This window comes from Ixodes scapularis, unplaced genomic scaffold (assembly GCF_016920785.2).
Source record: "Ixodes scapularis isolate PalLabHiFi unplaced genomic scaffold, ASM1692078v2 PGA_scaffold8__174_contigs__length_109621045, whole genome shotgun sequence".
In the NCBI taxonomy this organism is placed as follows: Eukaryota; Metazoa; Arthropoda; class Arachnida; order Ixodida; family Ixodidae; genus Ixodes; species Ixodes scapularis.
In genome coordinates, this window is record NW_024609883.1 from 109,448,744 (window position 1) to 109,461,148 (window position 12,405).

The window sequence follows — 12,405 nt, forward strand, 5'->3', positions numbered from 1 at the left end:
CCCCCCCTTGTTGAAATCTGGTAAGGGGGCGGGGCTTAGCGCCCCCCCCCCCCCCGCCCCGGGCCCGGACCATGATTCTTACAGAGACGCTGTTGACGTGCCATGCAACAAGCTTCTAGTAAAAATAACGCCCACATTGCCTTTATTGACAAAATACATGGGAAATGGAATCCCAGCGTGCTTTCGTTAGCTTCAATCTCCAGTTCTGGCAAGAAAGGAATGCGCAGCACCTCCGGGAAAATGGAAAGTCTACGCCACTGGCTGTAGCGGTGCGATTGCTTTCAGACGTCACGTTTCTTCTTCCAGCAATAGGAGTGCAGATGAGATACAAGGAGCAGGGACAACACTCGACACCGAACACCAGGCGATAAGTGCGCGCCGCTCAAGTTCAACGCGAGACGGGGACCCGTTGGAAACACAACTTCCAAGACCACGTGGGGTGACTCAAAAGTACACGGCCTAAACTTGACGTGCATAGTTTCGGATTCTCGTATCTGGAAGGGCGAACGCGGATGCCGCCCAAGATACATGCTCGAGTTGCACACAGTTCGGAATTGAATTCAGGCTTTCTTCTCGGCAAGAATGGCGTACTGGAGGTGGGCTTTGTTGCCGGTGAGTACTTGAGCTTTGTTCTTGCTTTCCTGCCACAAATGCAGGGCGCAGCGAGTTCTTCTGAGCAGCTTGTAACAGTTTCGTAGCCAATGAACTTTCGGCCCCCTAAGATTGAAGCGTAAACACCCACCCTTCATTTCTTGAGCTATCAGCGATTATCGCGAGTAGCTATATCCCATCACTATGACGTCATACTGTCCTAGCTCCTCCTTTAGTCACTGAAAACTTTAAAAAACACTGCAAGGAAAAAGATTTTTTAAGGGAATAGATGGGACATATTTTTTAATAATTTTGTTACGGGAGAAAATTAGTTCTTCCACTATATTTACGCCGTTAGACGCAATTTAGGTGCAAAAGGTGGAGTTCGCAGCACGCTAAGCCCCGCCCTGTGCTTACAAGGTGCGTACATCTCTCATTGGCTGGAGAGATGATTGACGTGTGAAAGGTTGCTCGTAAATTTGTATCTCCGTGCCGTAATAGTATTTTAATCGATTGAGTTATGTTTTGACGTAGAGCTACGTCTTTCTCGTCGCTTGGAAGGGGGTGCAAAGCTGGGAGGTCACGAAAACTTGGTCACGGAAGTGACACCGCCGAGAACCGCGCAGTGCGCATGCGCGTCTTTTCTCATCAGCTGGCGCGCTCGTTTGTTGTCTTCAACGCGACACGCTCCTGTCTGATTGGAACGGGGATAGATTCCACAATCTTCGCTCATCGCTCTGGACAGGGGCCGAGCTCAAGTGCTCCGCGGCACGGGCAGCTCACGCGACTCTCTCGCACGACTCGGCGAAGCGTTAACCCCCTTCTCATGGTTTGTGTCACCTAAAGCCACTTGATCCCGCGAGGGTAGCGCCAAGCTCCCCGCATGGTCGCCATTTTGGCCTCGGCTTCTCCGTTCTCGGTGGGCCGATCTAAATTCTCTGCTGACGCTTTATGGAGACCTTTCTTGTATACCGAGATTTCGCTATCCATCCCCACACCGGCGAAACAAGCGTACATCTTGGTACCAGATGCGGTGCCGGTGCTTGGAGGCACCGAAAAAGAATCTTCTTCTCTTCCGGTACAAAATATCATTGTAAGAGATTCGTGGAGATGGATGCGAGTGGTAAGTTGATTGCGCACACAGTGCCAAAGGAGCTTATGTTGGCGACCGCCTGGCAGTGCGATGCTCTATTGCGATCTTGGTGCGACTGGTTTAGAACGACCCTCTCGAAGCGTATATGAAGGGTCCGAAATGGCGATTACCATGACAACGGACAACGACCAGCCAATCACCTTGCGAGGTTTTGGTCGTCTGTATTGTCTGTATCTGTTTGTGTCCGGCTAGCAGGCAGAAAGGGTCCAGTGACTTCAGTGCCATCCTCACGTAGCTCTACAAACATTTATGCAGCACAGTACACCTATGCACCGACCAGTTTTCATGTTTGAGAAGCAAATAACCGAGATAGAGTTACTATTGTTTTTTTTAAACTGTGACTGCTTCTTCCGCTTTGGTTTGAAACGTTAACAAACATGGCTGCCTGCCGGCGTCTGCGGAGTGCTGAAGGGGCGAAGCATGTGGACGTCGTCAATTTTGACGAGTCCGAGTGGTTTTGAGTTTACGGAGGTGTTTAGAGGAAGATCTCTTCGACTGGCGTAGTTTGCAACAAACAACTGCCGCAAGTAGGCACCTTCGGAACCGCTGTGCAGATGCGTGTTCTCGTATCGGTACTAGCCTAAGCCTAGCGTTAAAAAGCGCAAACAAAACAAGGAAAATAAAGGCACAAGGACGACAGGACGTGCGCTAACTCACAACTGATTTTATTAGAAAAACATCGTCACTTTTTGAATCAGTATGAACCCACTCGGTCAAACCCCAGTTTTGATCCAGATGCACTATTTTGATCGATCTGGCTCGATTTCTTTCTTTGTACGTGTTGACGCTGAATGGAGATGTTGGTTCCAATAAAAGCGGCACCGCTGCTCTGTGAATTTTGCAACCGTCGTGATTGCGACCACGGTTCGAATACCGAGAAAAGACCTACACAAGTAAGAACTTGCGAGCCATTTGGTTGGAGGCAGTTGGGGTGTTCGACTCGCATCAAGTTTTCCTAGGAATCTTCCTCTCGTTGCGCATCGAAAGGCACAGTCCACTTGAGGGCTATGTGCTTATACGTTGCTTGCTTTTATGTAAATCGTTTCTTTCTCGTGAATGTTTCATTTTGACAATATTTGTTCTGTACTCAAACTCCAGGTGTGTGGATACCTCCACGTATTTTATTGTACCTTACATGTAGACGTTTTGCAGCAACTGTGCATGGGCGCCGCCATAACTGACCTTCAGTTTTTGTTTCCTCTTATTTCGTTTATTTCACTTCATAATTACCGTAGAAGGCCAGGTTATTGCCATATTAGATTCAACTGTGTCCTTTTCTAAAGCATCGGCTTTTGTAGAGGGTCGTCAACTACCGTTTCAGTTGCTCAGCATCTCGGTAAGACAAGAGAAGGTCAGCAATGGCGACTGTAATTTCGCGCGTGTGTAAAGCGTCTATAGGAGGTATTCACAGGACGCCATATTTGAGGGCGGTGTTTAGAGCGCATGCTCAGAACGAGCTCACATTAATAGCCTGCTAAGACCGGCAACCTTGGTGGTGCTAAATGCACGCTCCAAAAGGACTGCGGAAGCTCGCCGTCGGCACGCGCTCAGCAGCAGCGCACACGGATATGGCCGCCAGTGAATACTCCCTATTAATTCATACGTGTCTTCTTTGGCGACGTGCGCGACCGAAAGCGTCGCTGTGGTCGGCCTTCCACGATTGGCCCAAAAGCTGACTATGACGTCGGAAAGGGTATACCATCGACGGAAATAAGAGGAATGAAAGAACTTTAGTTTTGACGGTGTTGGCAGTGTTGCTTTGAGAGCGCAATGATTTCAAGCTTCCACCACGCTATTTACAAACACCATTGAACTTGTTGTTTGCAAGGTAATGACGTCACAAGGGGGAACCATAGGAGGGCGCAACCAAAACATCTCGCCGCAAATTTGTTCGTAACCGGCTGAGGTCTCGTTAAACCCAAAATGTTGAACGAGCAGTCAAAAACCGAGTTGAAAAACACTATTTACGGGGTGCTAAAGAGGAAGCTAAATTCCGTTTGCTCGCATATTTCTGAAGAACGTGCGCATTGGCTCGTAGCAAACGCTCCTCAACTCAACTGATTACTGCAAAAGACGAAGTTGCTTAACAACTTCGTCTTTAGCCACAGCGACACTTACTGCTTAACTAAAAAAGGGGTGTGCGCTCATTCTGTTTAGGCGAATTGTGTTGTTTTATTTTATTATTGTACCGTGCTTTTTACGTGCAAGGCCACCGGACCTAGTCAAGGTTCCTATTGGAATCTTATTGTCCCCTAGACACAAATCTGTAGTAGTTCGAAATATGTAAAAATAGGTCTTGATTTCGATTGTCGAATTTGAGCTGTTGACTTTTTCTGTTTCGTTTCAGCTGTGCTTGTGCGTCGCGGGGTTGGCCGGCAGTAACAGGCAGAACCGAGTGAGTACATTGTTGTCGACACTTACGGTGGAACGCAGCTAATGCTACGAGCCATCCAAGCGAATACAGCGCTTTCAACGCCCTCCAGAAGGTCACGTGACACGGCCTTGGAACAGAGTTACGGGCTTTAGTTGAGCTAGGGTGCCTCAATGTCCTTCTGTTTAGGGTGATGCCACCCTTTATTGGCGACGTGCGCGACCGAAAGCGTCGCTGTGGTCGGCCTTCCACGATTGGCCCAAAAGCTGACTATGACGTCGGAAAGGGTATGCCATCGACGGAAATAAGAGGAATGAAAGAAATTTAATTTCGACGGTGTTGGCAGTGTTGCTTTGAGAGTGCAATGATTTCAGGCTTCCACCATGCTATTTACAAACACCATCGAACTTGTTGTTCGCAAGGTAATGACGTCACAAGGGGGAACCATAGGAGGGCGCCACCAAAACATCTCGCCGCTTTTAGCGGCGAGATGTTTTGGTGGCGCCCTCCTACGGTTCCCCCTTGTGACGTCATTACCTTGCGAATAACAAGTTCGATGGTGTTTGTAAATAGCATGGTGGAAGCCTGAAATCATTGCGCTCTCAAAGCAACACTGCCAACACCGTCGAAATTAAAGTTCTTTCATTCCTCTTATTTCCGTCGATGGTATACCCTTTCCGACGTCATAGTCAGCTTTCGGGCCAATCGTGGAAGGCCGACCACAGCGACGCTTTCGGTCGCGCACGTCGCCAATAGTATACGATGCCGACAGCACGCGCTCACGGGGAAAATACAAAGAAATCGACGAAAACAAAATGTCGCCATAGCACAGTCAGCGCCACAAACGCGTGCAGGGACACGCTCTTTCACGCGCTTCTGAACAAAAAAGAAAAATAAACGTGTGGGACAAAATGGCGAGATGTCTCCACCCTAGGGTGCCTCTCCACCCTAAGCAGAGCGAACATGAAGGCACCCTAAGTTGAGCTAGTTGGTGCATACTGCTGGCCATCGGGTCAACTGAACATGAAGAAACGAGAACACAGGAAGAAGGACTCGACAAACACACTGTTTGGATGCTGTAAGGATCGTCGCACTCTACCAGGGACAGCTGTTTTGCCAAACAAGGACGAGACATGAGCCTGCCATGTTGCCCTTTGCGATACAATGGCCCGAAAGGCGTTTTTTCTCGGTGAAGAGCGCACAAGGATGGCTCAACTTTTCGTTCCGTTGTATAGGAAAGGGCACATGGCAGGCCCATGTGTTGTCCTTTTAAGCGAAACAGCTGTCCCTGGTACAGTGCAACGATCCTAACAGGATCCAAAACTCAGAATGTATTGGTTATCTACAAAAGCATGGATCGTGTGTCGTCTCTGCCCTGTCAGTCGACATCCAGGTCATGTATTACTCAATGCCACACGGTCCTCTTGCTGATTCTTTGAGCAGCCATTGAACAGCAAGGAACAACAACATTCTAAAACGCGGCTGGGAATCCCCGTGGATACCTTGATGGGCCACCACGATAGTGGTGGGCCATCAAGGCCAAAACTACGTGCGAAAAAACGTCGTCTGTTTTGGGTCTCGGTTCGGTCCTTTGTTCCTGCTGGCAGTATCCGGCAGGAACATCTAAGAAAACCTGAATGGCACTCGGGTGAAGGCCATATATAGGTATGTTGATGACTTGTTGGTGTTATGCGACACTGAGGTAGCAGATCCGGGGAACGGATGTGAAAAGATGGCTTTGTCGTGTCTCCAAAAAAGTTGCCCGGAATCTTCTTTTACCCACAAACTACCACTGGATAAGTCAATCAAGTTTCTGGACCTCCTTTTGGGGTTCACAGCAAGTCACGTCTGTTGACGGTACGAACCCTGATTATGTAACGGGTTTCTTCCCTACGAGTCAAATCATTCGAAGAGTGCCAAAGCGCTGCCCATAGTGCTGTTGTCTCTGCGCTAAGCAAGTTAAAACATGTGTTAAGAAACAAATCACCCGACTACGCGACTCTGCCTACCGCAGTGCTCTTATGGGAGGGGTATGTGAGAGTAACTCCAAGGAAGAGCGTAAAGCAGCAGGCGGCGAGGAAGAGGTGAATCCGCCAACGCGATGCCCCTTGCAAAAATGATAAATGAGTTTCGATTGAGTTTCTAATATATTCCTATAGAGTCAATTGAAACTCAATATAAACTCAACGTTTAATGAGTTTGAAATAAGAAACTCAATATTGACTCTGTTAAATTTACTCACTAGGAATGCAATTGAGTTTGGTCATAAAAAACTCAATATCAATTTTATTGAATTTACTTATTAGGAATGCAATTAAGTATGGTCATTAAGAACTCAATATGTATTTTTTTTATTTACTCCTTAGGAATGCATTTAAGATCGGTCATAAGAAACTCAATATTGATTTTATTGAATGTACTCATTAGAAATGCATTTGAGTTTGGTCATAAAAATGCAACTATATTCTTTTGAATTTACTCATCCAGAAAGTGATTGAGTTTGCTCATTATGAACTCGATATATATTATTTAGAATTTACTCATTGAGAATTCAATTGTGTTTGCTAATTTAGACTTCAGTATCCATTCATTTGAATTTACTCATTAGATATGCAAACGAGTGTGGATTTAGCGACTGCACCGAACGAGCATTCCCTGTATCAATTTTCTTTTTATTAAGGGATGGGGTCTAATGACGTCGAAACATTGTTTATAATTTATCAGACTTCCGAGGAGGGGATAGCATACAGGGAACCTTAATAAATGATGAGGTGGTCACCGGCCAAATGAATACCTTTCATATGCAGGGTATATAAGGCGGTGGAGCAGTCAAGGGGAGTGTGATTAGTGTGTTGTGAGTGCTTTATGATGTTTTGATACGTTTCCTTAAAAGTGCACTAAAGACCTTTCTGGGATCGTCTGTTCTAGATAATAACTCATTCTACGGGCTCCAAACATCATTGAAATCCAAAACATTATGCTTGTGCGAAAACTATTTCCCTACTAAAAATATGATAGAAGTTTGTGCCACACCCTTTTCTGAGTGGGAAAATCTGAAACACAGATTCCAGATGAGGCGCCGGAGCAGATTTTCCCGCTCCGAAAGGGGTGTGGCACAAACTTCTATCCCATTTTTTGTAGGGAAATAGACGTCGCACAAGCATGTTTTGGATTTCAAGAATGTTTGGAGCCCGTAAGATAAGTTATCACCGAGAACAGACGATCTCAGAAACGTCTTCAGTGCCCCTTCAATGTGCTTCATTTCCTCCATGTTCCATGCATTAAGAAATTATAATATAAAAAATTCCCCTCACGTTGTTGCAGGATTTACTTTAAGCGCAGTTGCAAAGAAACTTCTATTGAAACACAGTTGCAAACATTCTTTTGTAATTCAACTGCAAAAATTCAATTGAAACACTATTGCCAAAAATTTAATGAAAATGCAATTGCTGAAATTTAATTAAACGCAGTGGCCAATACCCTGTGACGGTTCAATAGGACTCCAAGGCGAAAAAACAACTATTGAGTTTCGATTGAGACTCAACGCGGTGTATTGGGTGAATGCTGCACACTTTCACTTGAAACTCTTTTCATTTTTTTTTTTTTTTCTAATGGGAAAAATTGCAGTTTGTACCCTAGACGCATAGAGTGACCCACAGACTAAGTTCGCAGGCAGGCAAAATATCCAGGTTGTTTTGTGCGGCACCGAACAAAGCATACTCCAGGGGCCGCAGGGTCAACGAAGGACTTTACCAAAAGGAGGACATATGTGCCACAGCCCATAGAACACACTATGCCCCACGCCTATCATATTCCCCTCTCTTGTGGGAATAGCTTCATCGGTCACACTGGCCGATGTATAAACGAAAGGGAACAAGGAGCGTCTGTGAGGAGTACATCAGCGGGACGTCTGTCAGCCCATGGCCGGACCTGTGGATCTCACGCAGAGCTCACCAGCGTAACCGTCCCTCGTACGAACAAGAACTCCTTCGCACGTGAAGCGCTGGAGGCCTCGGCCATTGAAGAAACGGGAAAAGATTTCGTGAGCACCTCTTCGATTACGGTTCACGAAAAAGAACGACGATATGCGCGGTTTGCCACACCCCGTTGAGGGGCAGGCCAAAGGTTTCGAATCGTGCTTAGTGTGCCGTATAGAGGAAGAAGAAGGTGCCTAGGCTGGGGGGAAGATGATCAAGTAAAAGTCAGTTGTCAGCAGCGCTCTATTAGCAGTGCACGTTTGTCCAATCCTTTTTGGTGTGTGTTCTCGTTTTTCTGGTGTACATCTGGCCCGATGGCAAACGGCCTTCGATTGGCGTCGACGGCTCGTAACGTCCCCTGCGGCCCATCGGAAGGTGAAACGGTGCTTACCCCTCGGGAGGAAACTTTCCAGTGTGGACTCATGCGCTCTGCCACGTCGTACACTTCTCCACTGGCCCAAAGAACTACGCTTTGCAACATTTCATAGTTGTTGTTTTTTCTCGTTTTTGCTCTCTTCGCTCAACAACGGCCGCTCAATTTTCAGCAGTAACGATTCAGCGGACGTGCGTCAGCGTAGTTTAGCTTTTGTAAAATCGGCTTTTCGGGAACTTGTTATTTTTAGAAGTTCGCTTGTGTGTGTGTGTGTGGGGGGGGGGGGGGGGTGCGTATGTGTGTGCGTGCATGCGCGTGTGTGTGTCTGCGGGCGTGAGCGCGTGTTCGTGCGTGCGTGTGCATATATTTGTGTGTGTCCGTGTTTGCGCGTGTGTATGAAACGCAGGAAAGGTGTATGTTTACAACACGCGACCTATTGTGTTTCGGTGAACATATTTCCGTATTGTATCGTAACGATCGTGTTGGTAAAGGATGGATGTGTAACACAAACACTTAAAATCGATGATTTGCAACGCGCTCCTGACGATTATACTCAGTTGGGTGGCCCGAAACTTAAGGCTTCTCCAGTGCTTTTGTATTTTTCATTGCCTTGCCACTTCTCTTGAATATCAATACTATGGGAGAACGTTCGCTTCCGCGGGAAAACGTGTTTCTCTACAAAGCTTCTTTTTTTTCTACAGCCTTTTATTATTTTTTTCTAGAACATGCGTCATTTTTTTAATTGCGTGAGTAAAATGCGATTTGAAATTTAAAAAAAAATCTTCGGCAGTCAACTGGACCGGAAACTCATTTTTTGCTTCCAGGAGTTATTGGTCTTTGAGAGAATAGAATATCCTGGATATTTACGGCAATCCGAAACAGCCCGCAAAACACCCATCCAGCGGATATCCGAACGTGACGGCGCTACGGAACGCCCAACACAATTCCCCAGCAGAGGAAACGACGTCGAAAACGGGGAAGCGGTTTAATGACGAACAGATGAAAAAACGAAGCCAAACGTCGAGTTCGCCGTATTTCTTTCGAGAAATTGAAATAAAGCGAGAAGCAGATTAGAGAACAGAAGTCCCAACGACGTAGCCATCAGTAAAAGACGGGGGGTTACGTGAGAAACAGTAGCGCAACACGAAAATTAAAACCCACACGGAAACCAAGACCTCTCTCTCTCTCTCTGGGTGAAATAATGACTCTCGAGCCACATTTTCCGCGACTTCGAAATATAAATACACCCCAAAAACGTGGCCGTAAAGTTTATTAGCCCCTTCAACACTCCGGCGGCGCTGGTGGAGGCTCGGCAATCCACACTCCATCTCCCCGTCCTTTCAACTCGTAAAAGGAAAGACAAAAAAAAGAAAGGAAACTAAATTCGACGAGAAAAAAAAAATCGTCTTTGTTAAAAAATGATGGCTCCGCGTATTGAAACACGCGGCAAGCTCCTTTTTATAGTGTCCAACCCGGTAAATTCTCCAGACTAAAATGGGATGATATCCGGAGTGTTCGTATAACCGGAGTTCCACTAGAAGAAACGTTTCCGCCCAGTATATTATTGTTGTCGAGGATTCTTGGAAACATCGGCGCCGAAAAAGGACGAATCGACGTTCGTTGTTCATTTCATTCTAGAGTACCTTTCACACGAGTGCACCGGAGTTCCTAATATTTTAAATATCGGCGATGGTAATCAAAAACGGTATTTGCAATGTGTACTCAGCTGATAGTACGCGAATCGCAAGGAGCCGAAGAAAAATATGGATTTCCGAGTACTTTTCGCTTACTTGTGTTAGACTATCGTTTACGCGACTGAAAACGGCTAATAAGCGCCAATTTTCCCCGAGGGGTATAAGGGAATATTTGACACCGAATCGTCCCCAAAAACTAAGCGCTATCTAATCTGTGTCATGACTTCGTGTATCGAAAGAGCTTGCAGCGAGCTTCGCTTTGCCGTCGTCCCCTTCCGGCACCAGTTCACGGTCTGATAAAAACCGGAACCTGATTATCAAAGAAATACTACCGTATCTACGTACGTCAAAGGGTAGAGGACTTTAATTTAATAGTATGATACAGGCACAGCTGCCATGGCCAACGCGTTAGCATTTTCCAACTCGTAATCACTTCGAGAATCGTAGTTAAAAAAAACCGCCTTTTTGCGGAACCTTACCAATTTCCCCCCCTTCATGCGTTGAATTAAGATATATGTAGACGCATCTTAGATTATATTTACGTTATTTTATCGAGTCCTACACGTTCTAAACGACAAAAGCATCGCTTTTTTTTATTTTTTCGACAACCAAATTTAATAACAACTACTCCGCGCAGCGCTTAAATAATGCGCAAATCCTTTCTCTTTTATTTTTTCTCTCTCTCTCTCTCTTATATTTTCTTTTCTCTTTATGTGACAACGCTTACAGGAATGTCGCGACCATTTTCACGTACGAGTTGGACCAGGTTCTAAGTTTGCGAGCCTCAAAATACAAAGTTCGACCTTCGACGGGAATTCGACTAGATTCCGACTGTACTCTGTTTCACGATAACGTGGCGAACTGTTGAGGCTACGGCCCACGCAACCTAATCACAGCGTCGGGGTGAGGCAGGTGACAACACGTCACGTGAGCGTGTGTGTGTCGCTGCGCCACGGGACCGGCCGTCGTCTGCTGGCCAAGAGTCGTCTGCTGCGAAACCAGTCAACTTCGGATGAATGTCCACCGCCGCAACATTTGCGTCTGCAAAGAGTCACGAGCTCTTCGGGAAGAGTTCATGAGACAAGCATACACTCAAATTCCGCGTTTTGAGCGAGGTGGTCGATTACACGGATGCGATTGCCAAGTGCCAACAGCCACGGCTCTACAAGGAGAGAAAAATCGGGAGCGGATGCGGATGGGGGGTCACTTTTTCGAACTAAATCTAATTGAAACAAATTCGTCAATTTTTATTTCTTATGTTTCATATATTCTCGATAGAAAAGGAATCGCGCGAGTTGAACTGCCGTTAAAAGAGAAAGAAACCTAGATCTACTTTTTGTGGCGGACGACGCTGTTGCTATGGTGGTAACAAGGCCTCCGCGGCCTCGACCATGGCGTGTTATGACGGGACTTGCTCCTACGCTCTTATTGGGTCTCCACAATTCGCCAAGTTATCCTGAAACGTAGTGTACTATGTTTATGTCCGGATAGTGAGAACAAGCTGACGCACCCTGGTCAAGGAGGGTTACAACAAGAAAAAGAAAAAGTACTACGTAGACTCTAACCAATTTCTTGAATGTGCCCGACGTTTCGAAGCCAGCTGCAAACGCTGTGCGCTGAATACCATACTCTTCGAGAAATGCTCTGTGCTACCAGATCCTCGCGCTCCAAATCTGCTACCGGGCACTCTACGGCTTGGTGAAACCATAAGCTGAGCTGGAGGCACCATTAGCTTCAACTCATATTTGACTCGCTTCAATGAACCTATGTGGTGAAGCGCTTCCGGTAACCTATTAAAATAAGGTGGAACATAATAGCGTCTAAATATTTTTTCGTGATTTGTGTATGCTTTTAAAGAACTTTGAAAGTGTTAATACGCCTTCGTGTTTGCGGTTTAGTTAATAGTAGTTTAGAGTGCAGCTCTTAGGCGCCCGTCTCCGAGTTGAGCGGCGACGCCGTCGGCGTCGACGTCGCCGTTGGCGGAGGCGTAACCGCGCGAGTTGCATTATAGCAACTTGTCCCGCTAAATTTACTAGATAAATTTTTTCGCTAAATTTAGCGGGGGAATTTTTCTACTAAACTGGGTGGAAAAAGTTCCCCGCTAAATCTAGCGGAGGAATTTTCCCGCTAAATTTAACGGGGAAATTGTTCCGCTAAATTTAGCGGAAAAATATCCCCTCCAAATTTAGCGAGAAAATTGACGTCACGTGCCCTCAACACGAATTAAATTTCCTCGCTAAATTAAG

The 12,405-nt window shown here is 46.2% G+C and overlaps 1 protein-coding gene across 1 annotated transcript in view; it reads left to right on the forward strand.

Moving 5' to 3' along the window:
* Positions 1–376: 376 nt before the first annotated feature.
* The window catches only part of LOC8032304, a 51,304-nt gene continuing 39,275 nt past the window's right edge, over positions 377–12,405 (forward strand). The window contains exons 1-2 of the mRNA XM_040211557.3: positions 377–612; positions 4,092–4,139. Of these exons, the coding sequence (XP_040067491.2) occupies positions 583–612; positions 4,092–4,139 (78 nt within the window). The 5' untranslated portion in view covers positions 377–582. The remainder of the gene's footprint in view (positions 613–4,091; positions 4,140–12,405) is intronic.